This window comes from Pan troglodytes, chromosome 19 (genome assembly GCF_028858775.2).
Source record: "Pan troglodytes isolate AG18354 chromosome 19, NHGRI_mPanTro3-v2.0_pri, whole genome shotgun sequence".
In the NCBI taxonomy this organism is placed as follows: domain Eukaryota; kingdom Metazoa; phylum Chordata; class Mammalia; order Primates; family Hominidae; genus Pan; species Pan troglodytes.
This window is the reverse complement of record NC_072417.2, coordinates 75,407,407-75,433,066: the sequence shown is the minus strand read 5'-3', so window position 1 is coordinate 75,433,066 and position 25,660 is coordinate 75,407,407. Positions and strand designations below refer to the sequence as shown.

The 25,660-nt window shown below is 38.1% G+C and overlaps 2 protein-coding genes across 4 annotated transcripts in view; one reads left to right on the top strand and one right to left on the bottom strand.

Annotated features, from left to right (window-relative positions):
* Nucleotides 1-25,660, bottom strand: part of EFCAB3 (EF-hand calcium binding domain 3) — a 132,573-nt gene that overhangs the window by 102,013 nt on the left and 4,900 nt on the right. For 2 of the 3 annotated variants that reach the window (XM_063799137.1, XM_063799136.1), the window contains one exon: nt 21,594-21,703. The exons of the other annotated variant lie outside the window; for it this stretch is intronic. The gene's annotated coding sequence lies outside the window, so the exon portion shown is untranslated. The remainder of the gene's footprint in view (nt 1-21,593; nt 21,704-25,660) is intronic. 3 annotated transcript variants of the gene reach the window in all.
* LOC134808929 (ubiquitin carboxyl-terminal hydrolase 32-like) lies at nt 5,623-24,971 on the top strand. Its single transcript, XM_063799482.1, has 12 exons — nt 5,623-5,673; nt 9,310-9,469; nt 14,291-14,445; nt 15,390-15,471; nt 16,952-17,026; nt 17,537-17,675; nt 17,933-18,038; nt 19,503-19,676; nt 20,218-20,392; nt 20,836-20,987; nt 21,917-22,028; nt 23,391-24,971. The coding sequence occupies exons 1-12, from the start codon at nt 5,623-5,625 to the stop codon at nt 23,609-23,611; spliced, it is 1,602 nt and encodes a 533-aa protein (XP_063655552.1). The 3' UTR covers nt 23,612-24,971.

Here is a 25,660-nt window from a genome sequence, read left to right as displayed (position 1 = left end):
CTGTGGGATCGGTGGTGATATCCCCTTTATCACTTTTTATTGTGTCTATTTGATTCTTCTCTCTTTTTTTCTTTATTAGTCTTGCTAGCGGTCTATCAATTTTGTTGATCCTTTCAAAAAACCAGCTCCTGGATTCATTAATTTTTTGAAGGGTTTTTTGTGTCTCTATTTCCTTCAGTTCTGCTCTGATTTTAGTTATTTCTTGCCTTCTGCTAGCTTTTGAATGTGTTTGCTCTTGCTTTTCTAGTTCTTTTAATTGTGATGTTAGGGTGTCAATTTTGGATCTTTCCTGCTTTCTCTTGTGGGCATTTAGTGCTATAAATTTCCCTCTACACATTGCTTTGAATGCATCCCAGAGATTCTGGTATGTTGTGTCTTTGTTCTCGTTGGTTTCAAAGAACATCTTTATTTCTGCCTTCATTTCGTTATGTATCCAGTAGTTATTCAGGAGCAGGTTGTTCAGTTTCCATGTAGTTGAGCAGTTTTGAGTGAGATTCTTAATCCTGAGTTCTAGTTTGATTGCACTGTGGTCTGAGAGATAGTTTGTTATAATCTCTGTTCTTTTACATTTGCTGAGGAGAGCTTTACTTCCAAGTATGTGGTCAATTTTGGAATAGGTGTGGTGTGGTGCTGAAAAAAATGTATATTCTGTTGATTTGGGGTGGAGAGTTCTGTAGATGTCTATTAGGTCTGCTTGGTGCAGAGCTGAGTTCAATTCCTGGGTATCCTTGTTGACTTTCTGTCTCGTTGATCTGTCTAATGTTGACAGTGGGGTGTTAAAGTCTCCCATTATTAATGTGTGGGAGTCTAAGTCTCTTTGTAGGTCACTCAGGACTTGCTTTATGAATCTGGGTGCTCCTGTATTGGGTGCATATATATTTAGGATAGTTAGCTCTTCTTGTTGAATTGATCCTTTTACCATTATGTAATGGCCTTCTTTGTCTCTTTTGATCTGTGTTGGTTTAAAGTCTGTTTTATCAGAGACTAGGATTGCAACCCCTGCCTTTTTTTGTTTTCCATTTGCTTGGTAGATCTTCCTCCATCCCTTTATTTTGAGCCTATGTGTGTCTCTGCACGTGAGATGGGTTTCCTGAATACAGCACACTGATGGGTCTTGACTCTTTATCCAATTTGCCAGTCTGTGTCTTTTAATTGGAGCATTTAGTCCACTTACATTTAAAGTTAATATTGTTATGTGTGAATTTGATCCTGTCATTATGATGTTAGCTGGTGATTTTGCTCGTTAGTTGATGCAGTTTCTTCCTAGTCTCGATGGTCTTTATATTTTGGCATGATTTTGCAGCAGCTGGTACCGGTTGTTCCTTTCCATGTTTAGCGCTTCCTTCAGGAGCTCTTTTAGGGCAGGCCTGGTGGTGACAAAATCTCTCAGCATTTGCTTGTCTGTAAAGGATTTTATTTCTCCTTCACTTATTTTGGCTGGATATGAAATTCTGGGTTCAAAATTCTTTTCTTTAAGAATGTTGAATATTGGCCCCCACTCTCTTCTGGCTTGTAGGGTTTCTGCCGAGAGATCCGCTGTTAGTCTGATGGGCTTCCCTTTAAGGGTAACCCGACCTTTCTCTCTGGCTGCCCTTAACATTTTTTCCTTCATTTCAACTTTGGTGAATCTGACAATTATGTGTCTTGGAGTTGCTCTTCTCGAGGAGTATCTCTGTGGCGTTCTCTGTATTTCCTGAATCTGAACGTTGGCCTGCCTTGCTAGATTGGGGAAGTTCTCCTGGATAATATCCTGCAGAGTGTTTTCCAACTTGGTTCCATTCTCCCCATCACTTTCAGGTACACCAGTCAGACGTAGATTTGGTCTTTTCACATAGTCCCATATTTCTTGGAGGCTTTGCTCATTTCTTTTTATTCTTTTTTCTCTAAACTTCCCTTCTTGCTTCATTTCATTTATTTCATCTTCCATTGCTGATACCCTTTCTTCCAGTTGATCGCATCGGCTCCTGAGGCTCCTGCATTCTTCACGTAGTTCTCGAGCCTTGGTTTTCAGCTCCATCAGCTCCTTTAAGCACTTCTCTGTATTGGTTATTCTAGTTATACATTCTTCTAAATTTTTTTCAAAGTTTTCAACTTCTTTGCCTTTGGTTTGAATGTCCTCCCGTAGCTCAGAGTAATTTGATCGTCTGAAGCCTTCTTCTCTTAGCTCGTCAAAGTCTTTCTCCATCCAGCTTTGTTCTGTTGCTGGTGAGGAACTGCGTTCCTTTGGAGGAGGAGAGGCGCTCTGCATTTTAGAGTTTCCAGTTTTTCTGTTCTGTTTTTTCCCCATCTTTGTGGTTTTATCTACTTTTGGTGTTTGATGATGGTGATGTACAGATGGGTTTTTGGTGTGGATGTCCTTTCTGTTTGTTAGTTTTCCTTCTAACAGACAGGACCCTCAGCTGCAGGTCTGTTGGAATACCCTGCCGTGTGAGGTGTCAGTGTGCCCCTGCTGGGGGGTGCCTCCCAGTTAGGCTGCTCGGGTGTCAGGGGTCAGGGACCCACTTGAGGAGGCAGTCTGCCCGTTCTCAGATCTCCAGCTGCGTGCTGGGAGAACCACTGCTCTCTTCAAAGCTGTCAGACAGGGACATTTAAGTCTGCAGAGGTTACTGCTGTCTTTTTGTTTGTCTGTGCCCTGCCCCCAGAGGTGGAGCCTACAGAGGCAGGCAGGCCTCCTTGAGCTGTGGTGGGCTCCACCCAGTTCGAGCTTCCCGGCTGCTTTGTTTACCTAATCAAGCCTGGGCAATGGCGGGTGCCCCTCCCCCAGCCTCGCTGCCGCCTTGCAGTTTGAGCTCAGACTGCTGTGCTGGCGATCAGCGAGACTCCGTGGGCGTAGGACCCTCCAAGCCAGGTGCGGGATATAATCTCGTGGTGCGCAGTTTTTTAAGCCGGTCCGAAAAGCGCAATATTCAGGTGGGAGTGACCCGATTTTCCAGGTGCGTCCGTCACTCCTTTCTTTGACTCGGAAAGGGAACTCCCTGACCCCTTGTGCTTCCCGAGTGAGGCAATGTCTCGCCCTGCTTCGGCTCGCGCACGGTGCGCACACCCACTGACCCGCGCCCACTGTCTGGCACTCCCTAGTGAGATGAACCCGGTACCTCAGATGGAAATGCAGAAATCACCCGTCTTCTGCGTCGCTCATGCTGGGAGCTGTAGACCGGAGCTGTTCCTATTCGGCCATCTTGGCTCCCTACATAAAATTCTTAAACTGTGAAGTAAAGTGCTAAGGATTTGGCAGTTGCCTAGAATTTCTTCTGATTATATATATATTTAGAAAAAAGTGTGTGTGTATATATATATAATATATAAGTATTTATATACACACTTTTTATGTATAAAAAGAATATATATACATATACTTTTATACATATAAAACTACATATATACACATATATATACTCTGTGTGTATATATATATGTATATGCATATATATATGTATATGCATATATATATACTTCCTTTTTAGAAACAAGGTCTTGCTCTCTTGTCCAGGCTGAAGTACAGTGGCATGATCATGCCTCACTGCAGCCTCAACCTTCAGGGTTCAAGCGATCTTCCCATCTCAGTCTCCTGAGTGACTTGGACTACAGGCATGTACCATCACGCCTGGCTAATGTTTTACAATTTTTTTTTTTTTTTTTTTTTTTTTACAGATAGGGTCTCCCTATGCTGCCCAGGCTGGTCTTGAACTCCTGGACTCAAGTTATCCTCCTGCCTTGGCCTCCCAAAGTGCTGAGGTTACAGGTACAAGTCACCCCATTTAGCTCTAATTAGTTTATTTTTACTTTATATAAGTATAAATTGAGAAAGGAAAAATAATCTAAATATGATAAACACATTTATTCTGTTCAGCCAATTTGTCCTGTTTTTGTTACTTCCTCACTAGTGTGAAAGAGGAAAAAAAAGAAAAAATATTTTCATTGTTAAATTCATCAAATATTTGATGGTCTAGAAAAAAAAATTCTAAAATTCACATGGAACCAAAAAGAAGTCAAAGCAATCCTAAGCAAAATAAAACAAAAAATCAAGAAACAAAGAAAAACCAAAACTGGAGGCATTGTATTGCCTGACTTCAAAGTATGCTACAAGGCTACAGTAACTAAAACTGCATGGTACTGGTACAAAAACAGACACATAGACCAATGGGACAGAATAGAGAATCCAGAAATAAAACCACACACCTGCAACCATTTGATCTTCAACAAAATTGACAAAAATAAGCAATGGGAAAAAAAACTTCCTATTCAAAAAATGGTGCTGGGATAACTGGCTATCCATATGCAGAAGAATGAAACAGAACCCCCTACCTATCACCATATATAAAAGTTAACTCAAAAGATGGATGAGAGACTTAAATGTAAGACCTCAAACTATAAAAATCTTACAAGAAAACTTAGGAATACCCTTTCCGATATCAGCGTTGGCAGGGAATTTATGGTTAAGTTCTTAAAAGCAATTGCAACAAAAACAAAAATTGACAAATGGGACCTAATTAAACTAAAGAGCACACAGAAGCACCACAAGAGAAACTATCAAGAGAGTAAACAGATAACCTACAGAATGGAAGAAAATATTCACAAACTTTATATCTGACAAAGGTCTAATATCTAGAATCTATTAAGGAAGTTAAAGAGCAAAAAATTATTACTCCACTTAAAAGTGGGCAAAGGACATGAACAGACACTTCTCAAAAGAAGACCTACAAGTGGCCAACAGACATGAAAAAAATGCTCATCATCACTAATCATTAGAGAACTGCTAATCAAAACCATAATAAGATATCATCTCACACCAGTCAGAATGGCTTTTCTTTCTTTTTTTTTTTTTTTTGAGACAGAGTCTCACTCTGTTGCCAAGGCTGGAGTGCAGTGGTGCAATCTGGGCTCACTGCAAGCTTTGCCTCTTGGGTTCACGCCATTCTCCTGCCTCAGCCTCCTGAGTAGCTGGGGACTACAGGCGCCTGCCACCACGCCCGGCTAATTTTTGGTATTTTTAGTAGAGACGGGGTTTCACTATGTTAGCCAGGATGGTCTCGATCTCCTGACCTCGTGATCTGCCGGCCTCAGCCTCCCAAAGTGCTGGGATTACAGGCGTGAGCCACCACGCCCGGCCCAGAATGGCTTTTCTTAAAAAGACAAAATATAACAGATGGTGGTGAGGCTGGGGAGAAAAGGGAACACTTACATGCTGCTGCTGCTGCTGGTGAGAATGTAAATTAGTTCAGCCACTGTGGAGAGCAGTTTAGAGATTTCTCAGAGAACTGAGAGTTGAACTACCATCTGACCCAGCAATCCCACTACTGGGCATATACCCAAAGGAAAATAAGTCATTCTACCAAAACGACACATGCAATTGTATGTTCATCACAGCACTATTCACAACAGCAAAGACATGGAATCAACCTAGATGCCCATCAGTCGTGGACTTGATAAAGAAAATATGGTACATATACACAATGGAATACTATGCAGCCATGTAAAAGAACAAAATCACAGCCTTTGCAGCAACACAGGTGCAGCTGGAAAGCATTATCCTAAGCAAACTAATACAGAAACAGAAAACCAAATACCATATGTTCTCACTTATAAGCGGAAGCTAAACCTTGGGTACTCGTGATCATAAAAATGGTAGCAATAGACATTGAGGAATACAAGAGCGGGGAGGGTGGAAGTAGGGTAAAGACTGAAAAAAACCCTACCTATTGGGTACTATGATCACCACCTGGGGGACAGATTCATTCATACTCCAAACCTCAGTATCATACAATATACCTGTGTAATAAGCCTGCACCTGTACCCCCTGATTCTAAAATGAAAGTTGGGGAAAAAAAGAGAAATCCAACAGGTAATATTTTGTAAGCACTGTTAAATGACAGTAAAAATGTCAGTGAAAGTGAAATCAACAAGGAATATCTAGCCACATACAAATTTTACTTAAAATCAATTTGAATAACAGTTCAAATTAAGAATATTTTACAAAAATCAGTGAAGTACTTCAGAGAAAGCCTTGTGATTGGAGTCAAAGGATTTGAATTTATCAAACCGCTACCAATACTAACCTAAGGTTATAGAAAAACATCATATCTGGCCTTGTCCACTACTATTCACTAAAGTAAAATATTTGAACATATTCAAAAATATGTTCAAAACATAAAAATGTTTTTAAATATTAATAAAATAATTACATTCTAAAAAAATATATTTGTTGGGTGCATACTACATGCCAGGCTCTGTTTCAGTACTGGGGATACAATAGCAAACAACAGGAAGTCTCTGCTTCTGTGACAGCAATCACTAATGTCAAAGCAACCACTGCGTTACGAACTATTTCAGATCCAACAATAGAGCACTACATTAAAACATTGACACTTACTTGCTCCTACTTACTTCAAATATTTTAAATGGCTCTCTAGCTGTTTTTTATATCCCTTTGGTTTATTGCTGTACTTTTGTTTCTTTGGTTGTATTTTTGAAACCCAGCCTTCATAGAACAGAGGCAAACTCTAGTAATATTTATTTCAAAACATCAGCTGGTCTCTCTGGAAATTTAGAGTGGGGCCATATCCCCATTTTAACAGGAGCTTTACACACTCTTGGTTGGCTCATGTGTTACACAGTTTTATGAAAAAAGGATTAGAGGTTGGGCAAGATATAGAAGACCATGTTTTTGGCAAGCAGAAAGTCTTATGGTTTCAAGCATGATCAGATCATGTTAGATAAGCTTTGGTAAATCAGTACTTCTGGGATGCTTGTCAAACTATTACATTATCGCAAGATGCTAAAGATGTTAAGATGCTCAAGATGCTAAGAGTTAAACAGAGCGCTTTGACGAGATCGTCTTGCTAAAGATCATGCAAAAAGGTAATAATTCCAAATAAATATATCAACATATATTTTCTTTTATTGTAAAGGCTATTTCAACAAAATTAACTGTAGTGGGATTGCTTATATAAAATGAAGATTCATGGGCTCCATCCTAGACCTACTTGATCACAATCTCAAGGGAGCGGGTGATTTCTATGCAATCTAAAGTTTAAGACCTATGAATTTATTAAATGTGATTGTTAGAAATGTTTTGTACATTTTACAATAGTACACATAACTTTTAACAATTTCCACCACTTTCTTTTCTCTCTCTTTTTTCTGTTTATTTCTCTCTGAATTATTTCATAATTTTCTCCACCTTCTCCTCAAATATTCTTTTTCTGTTTACTTATATACTTGATCCCAACACTGGCCATGATCTTATTTTGGTGTTTTTTGGTATAGAAACTCTGGTAGCAGCAATATAAGGAAATATATATATATACACACACACACACACATACACACAATTGTGTGTATATATATAAATATTTATATTTATATTTGAGAGAGGGTCTCACTCTGTCTCAAAGAGTCATCCAGGCTGGAGCGCAGTGGCACCATCATGGCTCACTGCAGCCTTGACCTCCCCAGGCTCAGGTGATCCTCCCACCTCAGCTCCCCTAGTAGCTGAGACTACAGGCATCCACCACCACACCTGGCTATTATTATTATTTTTTTTTTGTAGTATATTTTTTGGTAGAGATGGTGTTTCGCCATGTTGCCCAGGCTGGTCTTGAGCTCCTGGGCTTAAGAAATCCGCCCACCTCCGCCTCCCAAAGTGCTGGGATAACAGATGTGAGGCACTGTACTGGGCCCAATTATTGATATTTTATCTCAGGTTAATAATAAGGGACACTATTTCTTCACTCTTTAGGATTGGGTCTCTATATGCTTCTGACTTTTTGCATGAAATTAATAAATATACTTGAGATGTTCTCATAGAGAAACAAAATTTTTCTTACAGGGCCCTGTATTTTTGAAATGCTCACCATCAATTGGTAAGTGTTCACACAGAATCTTGCTGTGTTGCCCAGGCTGGTCTCGAACTCCTGGTCTCAAGCAGTCCTTCTGCCTTGGCCTCCCAAAGTGCTGGTATTACAGGCATGAGCCACTGCACCTGGCTTGTAGTGTTGTTTTTATTTGATTTTTATTGCTCCCTCTTGATACTAAAAAAAAAAAGTTCTGTTGCAGAAGATATTGGTTATGAGAGTAAAGGAAAATAAAGCCTGGTCACCTGAGACTTAAAAGACTCTGTACAGAGTTTCTGTTTTCAAGAATTTCAGTGTTGGCTGGGCACGGTGGCTCACGCCTGTAATCCCAGCACTTTGGGAGGCTGAGGCGGGCGGATCACGAAGTCAGGAGATCAAGACCATCTTGGCTAACAACGGTGAAACCCTGTCTCTACTAAAAATACAAAAACAAAATTAGCCAGGTGTGGTGGCGGGCGCCTGTATTCCCAGCTACTTGGGAGGCTGAGGCAGGAGAATGGGAAGAACCCGGGAGGCAGAGCTTGCGGTGAGCCGAGATCGGGCCACTGCACTCCAACCTGGGTGACAGAGTGAGACTGTGTCTCAAAAAAAAAAAAAAGGAGTTTCAGTGTTAACCCTGCTATCCTTTTAGAATATGAAATTGATCATGTACTACTCTTACAACAATATTTTGATAATTAAATGTTTTCCTGTGTCTGTGGGCTTATAAGCAGGTTAAAACTACTTAAAAATCCTGTTCCAACAATGTGAAATCTGAGTTTTTTTTACATCCAAATTTTTTGTTTAAGTCATAGACAAAACATATGTGAACAGACTGGTTATGCAAGCAGAACGTAGTAAATTTTTATATGGGAACAGTTGCATCCTCACTACTAGTACAAAAAATAAAAATTTAAGCAATTTATAATACTCTTCATATTAACGAAATGTGGATGTTTTTAAATGATGTCCAGTGATAAGGTTTTATGAGAGTAGTATACTTACACATTACTGGCAATAGTGTAAATTGCTAAACTTTAGATGGCAGCATGACTATATAGCTAATGAATACTTCCATAGTTTTTGACTTGTAACTCAATTTTTATGAATTTGTCCTTAAAATGTCAGTCATTTATATACATGAAATATGTAAAAATGAAAAGACTTATGGTGTGAGGGTAGTAGAATTATAGATAATACTTAGGGGTTTTTTTTCCTCAGTGTTGTTACTTGCTTTTAAATAAAAGGGGAGAAGATATCTACAAGGAGTTATAATCTTAGGAAATGGGTTTTGGAGCAGGAATTTTAACAGTAATCAGATCCATGTAACTTAAATGTGTGAGTTTCAGTAATTACTGAAATGTGGCTAGTGAACTTGTTGGACATTTTGGTTTAGAAATAAATCTCAGAAGTTAGATTAAAATGGCAAGTTTTGTTTCTTTTTTTAGTGATCTCTTTTTATCTTTTAAAATAATAGGTTATCAAGAACAGCAAGACAGACATCCCAGAGCTGGAATTATTTCCCCGCTATCTTCTCTTCCTGAGACAGCAGCCTGCCACTCGGACACAGCAGTCTAACATCTGGGTGAATATGGGTATGATGAGCCTGAGAATGTTTCCTCAGCATTTACCGAGAGGTAACTTAAGAATGCAGCAAGAATACCATGAATTTCCTTAAAAAAAAAAAAAAAAGGTGAAAACTACGTTGCTCAAAGTCTGGTGCCACTGTATTGATACACATTCCCATCAGCTTTCCTACAGACTCAGTAATTAATTTTTACAGGGCTTAGATCTGTGGTCATGCACAAGACTAGATGAGGGGTTGAAGCAAACATTCCAACAGCAAACTGAGATGGGATGTTTCCTTTTCTACTTACGAAGAAAATAAATAGAAATATATTTTACATGCTTTATTTCTTTGAGACAAGCCATTGTAAATTGTTACTAGACTAAGTAGTAGTATACCAGTCATTGACTGGTCTTTTCAACTCCACTCAAATTTGTAAAAAGCAATTCCTTTTATACTATCATCTTTTTTGTTTTTTAAGGTTTTTGTTGTTGTTTGGTTTTTTGGCAAAACATGATACATTTCTCATGCTTGATCTAAAGAGGCTTTACATAAGAGACAGAGAGTACAGAGCAAAAGGCATATTTTTGAAGATTAAAGTGATATATTTGCTTTGAAAAAACATCAAGCCTATCAAAATGACATATAAAGTAGTTCCCATTTTAATGTATAACATGCAAAAAGTTCCCCTTTCATTTCTCCATAAGGTTAAACTTTATTGATGGGCAAGACTTGCTCTGTGCTTTTGCTTTGCAAATGTTTGAAATTATTCTTCAGCAGTAAAGAAATAATAAGCTGAGCACAGTGGCTCATGCCTGTAATCCCACAATTTGGGAGGCTGAGGTGGGCAGATTACTTGAGGTCAGGAGTTCAAGACCAGCCTGGCCAACATGAACCCTGTCTCTACTGAAAATACAAAAATTAGCTGGGCGTGGTGGTGCTGTAATTTCAGCTACTTGGGAGGCTGGGGCAAGAGAATCGCTTGAACCCAGGAGGTGGAGGTTTCAGTGAGCCAAGATCACACCGTTGCACTCCAGCCTGGGTGACGGAGTGAGACTCTGTCTCAAAAAATAATATTAATAATCATGAGCAACCATTTACACAAATTCTCAGACTATGTTAACAATACCAGCATGTTATTATAATTTAAATAACTTAGTATGCAAGAACTACCTCTAAACCCTGACCAAAAGAAGTACTTGCTCTCCTTTGAAATTGAACAAAGTTAGTTTTGTATCTTCATTAAAGGTTATATTCATATAATATATGAAGATTCTTTTATTTTTTATTTTTTTCGAGATGGAGTCTTGCTCTGTCACCTAGGCTGGAGTGGAGTGGCACAATCTCGGCTCACTGCAAGCTCCGCCTCCCAGGTTCAAACCATTCTCCTGCCTCAGCCTCCCAAGTAGCTGGGACTACAAGCGCCCACCACCACACCTGGCTCATTTTTTGCATTTTTAATAGAGACGGGGTTTCACCGTGTTAGCCAGGATGGTCTCGATCTCCTGACCTCGTGATCCATCCACCTCGGCCTGTTTGGTAAGAATTCTTTCAATAGTGTTTTGTAATAATTATAGCAAAGCATTGGCCCCCGTCTACCAAACTTTGTCTTTGGGGAAAACAGCAAAATCAAAGAACAGTGAGGCTGGGCATGGTGGCTGATGCCTGTAATCCCAACAGTTTGGGAGACTGGGGAGGAAGATCATTTGAAGCCAGGAGTTTGAGACCAGCCTGGGCAACATAGTAAGATCCTGTCTCTACAAAAAATTGTTTAAATTAGCTGGGCAAAGTGGTGTGCCCTGTAGTCTCAGCTACTCAAGAGGCTGAGGTGGGAAGATCTCTTAAGCCCAGGAGTTCAAGGCTGTGGTGAGCTATGATTGTGCCACCATACTCCAGCCTGGGTAACAGAGCAAGAGCTTGTCTCTTAAAAAAAAAAAAAAAGTGAAGGAAACCATTTTTTAAAAAAGGAACAGTGAGATAGAACCTTTATGAAACATTCTTGATTTAATTTTCCATTAGAAGGATTAGCCTTGCTTCCATGGCACCCATTACAACTTTTTCAATTCTCTTTGAAAGATAACATGAGGCCAGGTGCAGTGACTCATGCCTGTAATTCCAGCACTTTGGGACTCCGAGGCTGCTGAATCACCAGAGGTCAGGAGTTCGAGACCAACCTGGTCAACATGGCGAAACCCCATCTTTACTAAAAATACAAAAATTAGCCATGTGTGGTGGCAGGTGTCTGTAATCCCAGCTACTCGGGAGGGTGAGGCATGAGAACTGCTTGAACCCAGGAGGCAGAGGTTGCAGTGAGCCGAGATCGTGCCATGCACTCTAGCCTGGGCAACAGAGCGAGACTCTGTCTCAAAAAAATATATAAAAGAAAGATAACATGAGAGGCAAGATGTGTTGTTGCGCTTTTAGTAGGTATTCTTTGTAACTCTTGTGCTGATCCTAGATTTTTGCTGCTTCTATAAATTCCACTAGATTTGTTGGTGCTATTCAAAAGCACAAAAGTATGTATAGTAAGTGGCTGCCTGCTTAATGAGCTATGCTATAAAAACTTTCTAAAACTCAAATTTTCATATTGTGGCTTAGGACAATAGAGATTGACTTGAATACTATACTTATATGCTTCTGAATCCTAGAACTGCATATTTCAGATGCTCCAAATTTGGTTTTATTTTGAAATTTTATTCCTTGCTAATTAGTTGTGTAATCAATCATTAATCATTTTAAAATTTATAAAAATATGCTTTCTTGCTGTAATCTTACAACTAATCCTAAAATGTATAATTGGAGAAATTTGCTCTTTTGTTTTCTTTTAGAGATTATCCTTTGCTTGCTGATTGTAAAAGATTTGCTTGCTATGTGTTTAAAAACTGATCACGGTTTGGGTTTTGTTCTGCCATAACATGATGTTCATCTTTCTCAAATACTCAATTTATTACAACTGTTTACTAGGCTCTTTTATTCCTTTTGAAGTGACAAGTATTCAAACCTTCTTACAGTTACAATTACTTAAATGTAGCCTTTTCTACAGACAAAGCTATAGAAGTCATTGTTTTTTAGGTGACTTTTTAGCCTGCCTTAGGTGAGGGAATTCCTTTTCTGAAGTTCTAAAAAAGTAGATGATGCACATATTTTCTCAGCTTTATTTAGTGGGGAAGACTCATTAAAAGCATGTTTCAGGAAGAAAAAAGCTAACTCATGATTGAATGGGTAGAAAATTATTTGGAATGTACATTATATTGATAAGTTTATATTTTTAAGTTGGGTTGCTCAATAAAATACAGCCTCAGCAGAGAAGACTATTTTAAGCCACAGTTTTGCCTAGATTTTTGGCGGAATAGTGAACCAGGGTTTAATGATGTGTTTTTTTTTGCCACCTCTCTTTGATTTCCATAATCTCTTGTCATTTCATACCCCTCCTCTTTTGAAGTATGTAGTGAGACTTGATATATTCTTCCTTCACTCTTTACTCTTTTCCCCTGTATTACCACTCTTCTTGTTTCTACCTTTAGCCCTTCAGGAATTCAAGGTCATGTCTGTCGTCATCTTACTGGGTGGACAGGCTAATATGATTTTATTTTTCCTTATTGGGCACTTGTTTATTTGGCCATGGGAAACTTCTTGGCTTCAATTTGAAACTCTGTTTTGACCAAATGTGGTAGCTCACACACTTGTAATCTCAGTTTGTAATCCCAGAACTTTGGGGGGCCAAGGTGGGAGGATTCCCTGAGCCCTGGAGTTCAAAACCAGCCTGGGCAACATAGAGAGACCCTGTCTCTACTTGGGAAGCTGAAGTGCGAGGATCACTTGAATGAAGGAGGTTGAGGCTGCAGTGAGCCATGATTGCCACACTGCACTACAGCCTGAGCAACAGAATGAGACCTTATCTCAAATAATGATAATAAAAAACTCTGTTTGGCTATGTAGAGTCTATACCTATTTAGAATTTTATGTCAAATTCTCTTTTTTTTAAATTGATATGTAATAGATATACATATGTTTTCTGGTGCAGTTGTACCACTGTGCCAGATAATTCAGCTACTTAATGACTGAAAGTGATGGGATTAGTGATTCGAAGAAAGTTTAGGAAAGTGGACCAGGTGAATCCAATTATCTATCTGTGGGATTCAAATCCCATCTCATTTTATCTCCTCCACTGAGTTTTTTTTTTTTTTAACTCTGTCTTAATTTTTTTTCCACTGAGTTTTATTTCATTTTGCTATTGACTGTGACTCAGCTGAGTGCAGCCAGATATCAATGCCAATTGTTTTCTGGCATGTTCCTACTCTTCTTGGTATCTAAATATTGCCAATAATTTGGACCTTGGGCCTTGGGCCTTTGCTAATCTTTTCAAAGTCGAGGCTTTGGACTCACTTTAAAACACCTGGAAGGCTGGGCTTGGTGGCTCACACCTGTAATCCCAGCACTTTGGGAAGCCGAGGCAGGTGGATTGCTTGAGCCCAGGAGTTAGAGACCAGCCAGGGCAACATGGCCAAGACCCTGTCTCTACCCAAAAATGTACAAAAATTAGCCAGATGTGGTGGCGTGCGCCTGTAGTACCAGCTACTCAGGAGGCTGAGGTGGGAGGATTGCTTGAGCCCTGGAGGTGGAGGCTGCAGTGAGCCAAAATCACAGCACCGCACTCTAGCCTGGCAACATAACAAGACTCCATCTATTAAAAACAAACAAACAAACAAAAAGAACTTGGGTCTCCTGCCTGCACTTTAAAGCTTTTTGGTGCTCTTCATTTATAAAATTATTACACCTGTAATTCTCATTTCTCATTATTATTTCCTAAAATAGTATGGTCCCCATTGCTGAGAGGGGTGCTCCTTTTTCACATCTGCCTTTTTTCTTACTGTGATTACTGTAACCATAGGAAATGTACCTTCTCCGAATGCACCTTTAAAGCGGGTATTAGCCTATACAGGCTGTTTTAGTCGAATGCAGACCATCAAGGAAATTCACGAATATCTATCTCAAAGGCTGCGCATTAAAGAGGAAGATATGCGCCTGTGGCTATACAACAGTGAGGTAAGAGGCATCTCAGAGTCATGGAGAGTCTGATTGTTGGTATTTGTTTAATTTTAAATAGTAAAAGAAATTTGCTAAACTTCTTTGTATTGTTCCAATTTTAGTACATATGTTGCCAAAGAGCACAAGGCTAATTAAGTGTTAAATCATATTTCATGAGTATGGGATTTTACCTATAGTAATTATGCTAAAAGCCATGTCTAGGATATCAGTGAAAAGTTCATCTTTTAAGTTACTATATGTATACTTGTAATATTTGTCTCTGAGATCCATAATAGCAATTGATCACCATGGACAGTACTATCTTTCAAAGATTATTGTTACATATAAAGATTACATGTTACAAAGATTATATGTTACATTATAAACTAATGGTGTGGCCGAGCACAGTGGCTCACACCTGTAATCCCATCACTTTGGGAGGCCGAGGTGGCTGGAGCACCAGAGGTCAGGAGTTTGAGACCAGCCTGGCCAACGCGGTGAAACCCTGTCTCTACTAAAACATACAAAAATTAGCTGGGTGTGGCGGTGTGAGCCTGTAGTCCCAGCTACTCAGAAGGCTGAGGCAGGAGAATTGCTTGAACCCAGAGGCGGAGGTTGCAGTGAGCCGAGATAGTGCCACTATACTCCAGCCTGGGCAACAGAGCCAGACTCCATCTTTAAAAAAAAAAAAAAATTATTCATGTAACCAAACGCCACCTGTTCCCCAAAAACCTACTGAAATTTTAAAAAAGAGAAAGATAACGCTTATGAAGTACACATTGTCTTTCTCTCATACCACCACCTAAGTTATAAATATTTGTGAACGACTATAGTAGGCCAGATATTTGTGATATGTTATATAACTACAAAGAAGTTTTTTTTAATTGTTACTCATTTTTATCTCTGTATTTGTTTCAAGTTTACTAACCAAATAACAAAAACATTTCCTCCTCCTTACACAGAACTACCTTACTCTTCTGGATGATGAGGATCATAAATTGGAATATTTGAAAATCCAGGATGAACAACACCTGGTAATTGAAGGTACAAGATGGAAGCATGCATCTATATTAAATTTTCAAGGGGAAGAATTTAAAGAGTTACTAATAACCCATTTTATAATTTTCTCCAAAACAACTATTATTTGATTATTATGTTTTTATGATAAAGAAACCCTTTGAAAAAAAAGAAAAAGAAAACCCTTTGAACTCTTATGTAATCCTACCATACAATTTAGATTGCTTTAAAGCGAAAATATTCTGTTTTTAGTCATTGACTGACAAAGGATGGGAATGGTAGATAAAAAACAAGTGAATTCAGTTTACACATTTATAGTTCCTTAAAATTTTCAAGTTGCTGCTTTGAGTTTGAGTAAAGAGAACAACTTTCTTGCATAGTTAGTAGCACAGGCTTTCATTAGTCACCAACATTGGCTACTCACTGACAGAGCTACTTGTATATTCATAGATTTACACACTGGCATGCACATGCCATTAAAAACTTTTTAAGTGTATCTTTTCCCATCAAGTTTTGTGGCAACGTTGTTAGCTGCCTTTGCATTAAAATGAATAGGCTGGGCGCAGTGGCTCACGCCTGTAATCCCAGCACTTTGGGAGGCTGAGATGGGTGGATCACTTGAGGTCAGGAGTTCCAGACCAGCCTGGCCAACATGGTGAAATCTGTCTCTGCTAAAAATACAAAAATTAGCTGGGTGTGGTGGCACGTGCCTGTAGTCCCAGCTACTCAGGAAGCTGAGGCATGAGAATCAGTCAAGCCCAGGAGGCGGAGGTTGCAGTGACTCAAGATCACATCACTACACTCCAACCTGGGGGACAAAGCCAGACTGTCTCAAAAAAAAAAAAAAGGAATAAATTACTCTGACAGTTGTTACAATTTAAGAAAGAATTGTAATTTCTAATGTTTTAAGTATAAGAAATTCCATTGTTTCTGAACTTTAATTACTTCTGTAGATGGTTGAGTATAATTTTACTTCAAGTAGGTAATTGAGGGATGAGATTATTCAAACCAAGTGACTTTAAAGTCCTCAATATGAAGAGTAGGAATGCTTTTAGAGCCAATTACAGGCATGTGCTGCAAAAAGATGTTTGTCAACAAAAGACCTGTATACAGCAGTGGTCCCATAAGATTATAATACTGTATTTTTAGTTGTGCCTTTTCTATGTTCTAACATGTTTAGATACACAAATACTTACCATTGTGTTACACTTGCCTACAGTATTCAATACAGTAACATACTGTACAGGTTTGTAGCCAAGGAGCGACAGCCTATACCATACATAGCCTAGGTTTGTGTAGGTACACTCTGTGATGTTCACACAAAGACAAAATCACCTAATGATGCATTTCTCAGAATATAACCTCGTCGTTAAGCAATGCATGTACTAAAATTAACTAGATTTTAAAACTTCTGATTTAGGAATAAGATGTCTTTAAAAAAAAAAGCAATCAAATGGGTGTAAATTAGATAGATAAGAAATTAACACATTCCTATCTGTCCTTCCAGTTCGCAACAAAGATATGAGTTGGCCTGAGGAGATGTCTTTAATAGCAAATAGTAGTAAAATAGATAGACACAAGGGTAAGTCTCCAGTATTATTTTTTAAAGAGATTATTTTAAATGTATTCTTTTTTTTTTCTTCTCTCAACTATTAAAGTGCTAACAACTTTTGGTTTTCTAGTTCAAAAGTAATTAGGGCCTTCTTCTTTTTCTTTTTTCCTGAAGCAGCATTTGATGTTGGCAAACCCACCATCAAATTATTTTCTAAATTTCTTTCTAACTCTGCAATTAAATAATTTATATGTTTTAAAAGACATACTAGAAGAAGAATTGTTTGAATTATTTTGAAAAATCATAGCAATTAAAAAGAATAATTGCTGCTTCTGGGTTACAAATGAGCATGGATCATCACTGTTGCCAGACACTCCATGAAAAGCCTTCTCTAGCATTTCAAAGACCTGCTAGAGAATTATTAGCACCATTTAGCTGATTATGAGAGTTATAAAAAACCTTTTCATTGAATATAAGTAACTGTTTGTGCCATGGCATATTACTACAGCTAAGCTTTGGTTCTCATATTGTTTGTTCCAGTTCCCACAGAAAAGGGAGCCACAGGTCTAAGCAACCTGGGAAACACATGCTTCATGAACTCAAGCATCCAGTGTGTTAGTAACACACAGCCACTGACACAGTATTTTATCTCAGGGAGACATCTTTATGAACTCAACAGGTAATCTTTCTGGAGTCACTGGCCTCTTAACCTGTGACTTTGATATAAACCCAATATTACCTAAATTTCCTCTTTTTTCACCCTGTGGGAGAAAGATTTTATCTTATTTGCCCTATTTAATATGAAATAGGCCAAGGAATACATCTCTTGTTTCAAAAAGAAAAGATATTTTGATGTGAGATGCTAGGCATTTTTGCACCCACATGATTGTGATTTATGAGAATCTTTGGCAACAAATTTTCCTCTCAAACTTCTAGGACAAATCCCATTGGTATGAAGGGGCATATGGCTAAATGCTATGGTGATTTAGTGCAGGAACTTTGGAGTGGAACTCAGAAGAATGTTGCCCCATTAAAGCTTCGGGTAAGCAGGTTAAAATAATATAAAAGTATTTAATTCCTAATAGTTGTTTAATCATTTTTCTCTACTTGTTTTTTGTGTTTAGCCTTTTAGCTTAATAAATGTTTTTGGATCCTTCACTTGGTATAAACAAAAGGTCAAATTCTTTTGCTTGTTTAAATATATGCAAAATACTACTGTATATGTAGTGGGTAGGATAAAGACCAAAGGTATACTCTAAATTCGGGATGTCATTCATTTTACTAATTTGTCAAACATCTTATATGAAGAGTAAACCTTTTTTGGTAATACTTCACTATTAGCAGTATTCTAACTGCAAGGTGGACCTCAGAGTCTTATTAATTACATCCAATCCAATCCATTTTCAACGTAACTAAGATAGTTCTATCTGTAGAATACAAAGAAGTAGGCTGGGCGCAGGGGCTCACGCCTGTAATCTCAGCACTTTGGGAGGCCGAGGTGGGTGGATCACTTGAGGCCAGGAGTTCAAGACCAGCCTGGACAACATGGCGAAACCCTGTCTCTACTAAAAAAAATTAGCCAGGCATAGTGGTGCATGCTTGTAATCCCAGCTACTTGGGATGCTGAGGCATGAGAAATGCTTGAACTTGGGAGGTGGTGTTTGCAATGAGCCAAGATCACACCATTGTACTCCAGCCTGGGCAACAGAGTAAGACTCTGTCTCCAAAAAGAAAAAAAAAGTAGAAGGATGAATGAATGAAACTAATGAATATAAGTTTTATATTAATATCAGATGTAGTAGATTTTAGTGAAGTTAGGATTATTCATTATTTTTATTTAAATACAAAGCAAAAGCTTTTTATATTACAAATTATTAACTATAACAGCTACACATTTGACTACTTACCTCTTGCCAGGCACTATTCTAATTAATTTATATCCTCAAAATAATTCTATAATATAATGCAGTTAATAAAAGTTAGGATGCAACAAGACCAGAAAATGTAATTGTTGAAGACAACATTATATTATATAAAGTAATATATACACATATTATTTTATACATGTTATGTATTATTATATGCACATTATTTTATGCACATGTTATGTATATACTATGTACCTATAAAATATACATATTTTATATGCATATAAAAATGTAAAACATTATAGAACAGGATCTTTCAATGTGAGCAAACGCTGTTTTAATATTTCTGCCTTAAATAACATCTGTGTGCCTGAAGAATAGTTTGCTTACATGATACTGAACTGAGGACACAGTATTGCACAGTATTGGCCAAAATACTTCTCTTTTTGTTGGGGGGGTCATTTGACATTAAGATTCAAAAGATTTCATGATTATCCAAAATATATTTGTTGAAATAGAGGCAGACTAAGTACTATACTATTTATTTTCTTACAATGGCTCTGATTGGATTATAGGACATATTCATTCCAAATTTTATGGGTAGGAAATAATGACTGTGACTTCTCTTATATTTATAGTGGACCATAGCAAAATATGCTCCCAGGTTTAACGGGTTTCAGCAACAAGACTCCCAAGAACTTCTGGCTTTTCTCTTGGATGGTCTTCATGAAGATCTTAATCGAGTCCATGAAAAGCCATATGTGGAACTGAAGGACAGTGATGGGCGACCAGACTGGGAAGTAGCTGCAGAGGTTTGTCAGTTTTGAGTTTCTAATGTAAGCAATAGACAAAATGTTCTGGCCACAAATACATGTAGCACAACTTAAATGCAAACTAAACTATTCTGAGATCAGAACTTTACTGCAAAAATGAATGAATTTCTATTTCTGTGCTTAATTCTTATGCAATAATGCCAAAACAAAAATACGTTTAATGAAAATAGAAAACTGTTGCCATTTCATATTGTAAACTTTATGGGACTGGATGTAGGAATAATTATCCAGTGGAATTTAAAGAGTCCCCATAATTGCTAAAGTAATGGATACAGTGACCTATAGCCATGCTTTATACTTGTTAATGGACAAATAACTTTAATATTTACCATTGTTACCTTGATAAGAACAAATGAAAAATAGGATTTTCCATCTCAATTTAATATTTTATGTTAAATGAAGAGTAAGGATTATATTCTTTACATTTAAATCCAATATATTCAACTAGTTTCTTTGAATTTATATAGAAATGCCTCTCTTTTGGATTTTGAGAGAAAATTCTCATCTTTTTTATTGCTAGGCCTGGGACAACCAACTAAGAAGAAATAGATCAATTGTTGTGGATTTGTTCCATGGGCAGCTAAGATCTCAAGTAAAATGCAAGACATGTGGGCATATAAGTGTCCGATTTGACCCTTTCAATTTTTTGTCTTTGCCACTACCAATGGACAGTTATATGCAATTAGAAATAACAGGTAGGTCAGAAAGTTCTGAAAAATTACTTGGCTCCATTAAATTTACTTTATTTAAATAGCCTGAATTTGTAAGCATAGTTATTTGTTTACAAATAAAGACCGGTGGTCAGCATATTATAATTGAGCAACCTAATTTTAGGCATGACTTGAGGTTTGAAAGATGTAGATTGGGGCATGTTTTTTTGGTTTCAAATATGCCAGCAACTCTCTTTAAAACCCTGCAAAGCCACTCATACTTTTATGTCAGATGAACACCAAAAAAATACTGATTTCACTTAATATTATCCCTAAGCACCATCTGTTTTAGTGTTTACACATAAAATAAAAATTCTAGGCTGAAATATTTGCTATTATATTTACGAGTCAGATATATCTGTACACAGCATTTAAGACTTTCAATGAAACCTACATTTTACCAATAAAAGATCTTTCCTCTTTACTAGTGATTAAGTTAGATGGTACTACCCCTGTACGGTATGGACTAAGACTGAATATGGATGAAAAGTACACAGGTTTAAAAAAACAGCTGAGTGATCTCTGTGGACTTAATTCAGAACAAATCCTTCTAGCAGAAGTACATGGTTCCAACATAAAGGTAATATTAACTACTCTAAGAAACTTTTGATTCTATCCTCCAAAGATGACATTTTTCTCAATTATTATGATCAATTGTTAGGTTATGTGACCAAGAGAGATACTAAAACATAACGAAAACTGAACAACAACAACAACAAAAAACGCCAAGTTTTCCAACCCAGAAACCTAAGAGTTTTCTACCAGAATAAAGGGATAATACTGATGGTGGTATTTTTGAAGAAGGGAAATATGTAAGGCTGCCTATATGGAGTGTTCTAGCTGTGTCACTATAGTATAGGTTTCCACCAAAGACTGCTGCTGTTACCAAAGCCTGCTGCTATTACACTTGACAACTCTTCTGTATTACCGCTGTTAGTAGAATTATTCCTAGGTTAAAGTATTTTATGTATTTATGAATGTGTGTTTTTAGTATTTATGAATATATATACTTGGTCTTTTAACACACTAAGAAATTAAGAGTAAAGACAAATTGACACCAATCATGTCTTTCTACATACCAGCTGGGGAAACAAATAATCTAATAAATATATTGCCTACTCTAAATTAAGCTCCTGCAACTGGTATTATTTATATTCATCTTTGGGATTTCTGAACACACTCTCACCTCATTGACAGTTTCTTAATATGAAATGCAAAAATGGAGTCTCTGAGGGTTGGAATTTAGATCCCTGAAACGGACAAAACTGAAGTCAGTCATATATAACACACTTCTTCCTGTGAAAAGAGATAATAGTTCAAAAATTGAGGTTAGTTTTCCGTTATTTTTATCAAGCATTCATCCTTTATGTAGTTGAAAAATTATTCAATCATCTCATTGGTTTTACGGATGAAAGCGCCTAAGACATTCTTTTGAAATATGTTAGAGAGAGAACTTTTCCATTTTATCTGAAACATCTTCCCCTTCTCATCTTGCTGCTGTTTCTGTAGAACTTTCCTCAGGACAACCAAAAAGTACGACTCTCAGTGAGTGGATTTTTGTGTGCATTTGAAATTCCTGTCCCTGCGTCTCCAATTTCAGCTTCTAGTCCAACACAGACAGGTAAGATAGAACTAGAACTCCTTCTCATGATTGCTCCTTTAAATATTTGCCTAAGAGTTGTCATCTTTTTTATATTTGTTCATGCTGAGGATATGATAGCAGAAGAATTTTGGAACCCAAGGGAAACCTTACTGATTATTCCATATTTTTTCGACGAGAAACCTAAAATTTAGAGAACCCAAGTGACTTCAGTTAGATAGGTAGTCGTTAGCTAATATACTCTTGGAATTCAGATCTCTTTGAACTTTTATCTAATACTAACATGGCAACAGCTAGTATGAGAGGAACATACTACCAGAAAATATAAACAATAGATATAGCTAGAAAGAAATCCAACATTATATGTAATTTAATGTGGTCACTCACTGAGTCCTTTTAGCCACTAGTATGCTTTGTCTATTCTCTATATTACTTACAATTAGGTTAATTAGGCTAATTCCCCAACTATAAAGGGCTTTATGAGGCTCCCCTCATTGATGTGTAGTAGGTAGATAGTCCTGACGGTGAGTTGGTGGATGTTCTAATTTTAGTTTTAGTTTAGAGCATCACTGTCCAATAGAATTCTGCAGTGGTGGAAACTTCTGTGATCTTTGCCATCCAATACAGTATCCACCAGTCACGTGGACTGTTAAGCGCTCGAGATGTGGCTAGTGTGAGGGAGAATAATGCATTTTTAATTTAATTTAATTTAATTTATTTATTTTGAGAAACGGTCTCACTCTGTCACCCAGCCTGGAGTGCAGTGGCATCATCTTGGCTCACTGCAGCCTCTGCCTTATGGGCTGAAGCAATCCTCCCACCTCAGCTTCCCAAGTAGCTGGGACTACAAACGTGTACCACCATGCCCAGCTATGGTGTATCTTTTGTAGAGATGGGTTTTCACCATGTTGCCTAGGCTGGTCACTAGCTCCTGGGTTCAAGGCATCTGCTACCTCAGCCTCCCAAAGTGCTAGGATTACAAATGTGAGCTGCCTCATCCAGCCTAATTTAAATTTTAAATGCAACATCTGGGTAGAGGTTACTGTATTGGACAGTGTCTTCAAAGGCGAAGAGAAGGAAAAGAAAACAAGTGGTAGAACTGTTTGTGTGCTACAACATGGTGCTGATACAAGTTTCTGCAAAAATTCTGCTTAATAGTTTCCAGCAGTTACTCTTTCTTTTTCATTTGGTCAAAAGTGTGAGTTACGGAAGTAAAACTGGAAAATTAAAATCTTCCAATAAATCTAGAATTATTTATACTGTGATTTCTCCCTGCCCTGTGTTAAGAGACTACATTGTCTCTGGTCCTCAGGATACTTGAGAAAAGAGCAAAGATGAAAATACCACAAGCTTATGATGCTGTACTTATCTTTGAATTTGTAGATTTCTCCTCTTCGCCATCTACAAATGGAATGTTCACCCTTACTACCAATGGGGACCTACCCCGACCAATATTCATCCCCAATGGAATGCCAAACACTGTTGTGCCATGTGGAACTGAGAAGAACTTCACAAATGGAATGGTTAATGGTCACATGCCATCTCTTCCTGACAGCCCCTTTACAGGTTACATCATTGCAGTCCACCGAAAAATGGTTAGTTAAATGTTAGGCAACTCACTGCCAGTCTGGCTAGTGTCATTTGTGAAATAGTCATTTTCTGTCTTTGCAACATCATTGAATGCATTTTCTTCTCTTCTTTTCTTTAATTTTTTAAAATTTAATAATTTTACAAATTTTATTTTTTTACTTTTTTATCCTGTCCTCAAAATCTGTTGCTGTGAATGCATTTTCAATGTATTATATGTGCTAATATAAGTGATCAGAGCCAGGATTTAGTATTACTCATGGTGGCTAATGTATGAAATGACATTCCTTATCCGTATATTAAGAGGCAACAGGATAGTCAGTGCATCTGAGTACTACTTTCTTTAGAAATTTGTGTCTCCTGGCCGGGTGCAGTGGCTCACACCTGTAATCCCAACACTTTGGGAGGCTGAAGCAGGAGGATCACCTTAGCTCAGGAGTTCAAGGCTAGCCTGGGCTACATAGTGAGACCTCGTCTATTCCAAAAAAAAAAAAGACTTTTTTTTTTTTTAACTAAGCAGCCATGATGGTGTGTGCCTATAGTCTCAACTATTCTGGAGGCTGAGGCAGGAGGATCACTTGAGACTAGGAGGTCAAAGCTGCAGTGAGCCATGCTTGCTTGCCCCATGCATTCCAGCCTGGGCAAGACCCTGTCTCAAAAAGAAAAGAAAAAGAAAAAAAAGAAAGAAAATGGCCAGGTGCGGTGGCTCACACCTGTACTCCCAGCACTTTGGGAGGCTGAAGCAGGGGGATCACCTGAAGTCAGGAGTTTGAGAACAGCCTGGCCAACGTGGTGAAACCCCATCTCTACTAAAAATAAAAAAATTAGCTGGGCATGGTGGCATGGGCCTGTAGTTTCAGCTACTCGAGATGCTGAGGCAGGAGAATTGCTTGAACCCAGGAGGCAGAGGTTGCAGTGAGCGAAGATTGCGCCACAGCACTCCAGCCTGGGTGATAAAGTGAGACTTTGTCTCAAAAAAAAAAAAAGTATCTCCTAAGCCAGGCATGTTTAGGAGGATCCCTTGAGGACAGGATTTTGAAGCTATAATATGCTATGATGCTCACACCTGTAAATAACCACTCCACTCCAACCTGGGCAATAAGTGAGACCTTGTCTCTAAAAAAATTAGAAAAAAACAAAAACCAACACACACAAAATTTATGTTTCCTGTGTGTTTGTGTAGGTATGTATATCTTCACTGCCACATAAATGCGGATGGCTTCGGAAAAGTTTTTTGTTTTGGGGTTGGTTTTTTTGTTTTGTTTTGTTTTTTTTCTTAGAGGATACAAGAATGTTCTTGAGGAAAATCAAGTTGTGCGTAATTCCTCTCTTGATAGTCTAATATATAACTATTGCATTAAAGGTTGACTCTTTGGTAAAAAAGAAAAAGGAAGGTTTGAAAACTGTGGTCAGTGGATAATTGTTAAAGAGGTAGTCTTCGGGTATAGTGGCAACTTGGTAGAGTAGAAAGGGCACTGAACTAGGAATTTAGCAACCTATGTTTTAGTTCTAATTCTGCCACTAGATAGCTGATTGAGCTCTTTGGACTTTAGTGTCCTAATTTTATAAAGTAAAGGAAAGGCCGGGCACAGTGGCTCACACCTGTAATCCCAGCACTTTGGGAGGCTGAGGCGGGTGGATCATGAGGTCAGGAGTTCGAGACCAGCCTGGCCAAGATGGTGAAACCCTGTCTCTATTAAAAATACAACAATCAGCCAGGCATGGTGGCACACGCCGGTAGTCCTAGCTACTCAGGAGGCTGAGGCAGGAGAATCGCTTGAACCTGGGAGGCGGAGGTTGCAGTGAGCCGAGATCGTGCCATTGTACTCCAGCCTGGGCGACAAGAGCAAAACTCCGTCTTAAATAAATAAATAAATAAATAAAATAAAGGAAAGCAGGGCTTCTAGATCAAGTAAATTGATTGTATAGCAGCAACAAGAGAAAATGAAATTGTAAAAAAGGTACTGTATTGGTTTTCTTAGGACTGTTGTAACAAATTACCATAAATTTGGTGGCTTTAAACAACAGAAATATATTCTTTTTTTTTTTTTGACGGTCTCGCTCTG

Coding starts and splice junctions, on each gene's coding strand:
- LOC134808929 (XM_063799482.1), top strand. CDS start 5,623: ATGGTAGCAATAGACATTGAGGAATACAAGAGCGGGGAGGGTGGAAGT. Junction 9,470..14,290: donor TCCTCAGCATTTACCGAGAG/GTAACTTAAGAA, acceptor CTGTAACCATAG/GAAATGTACCTTCTCCGAAT. Junction 17,676..17,932: donor CATCTTTATGAACTCAACAG/GTAATCTTTCTG, acceptor TCAAACTTCTAG/GACAAATCCCATTGGTATGA.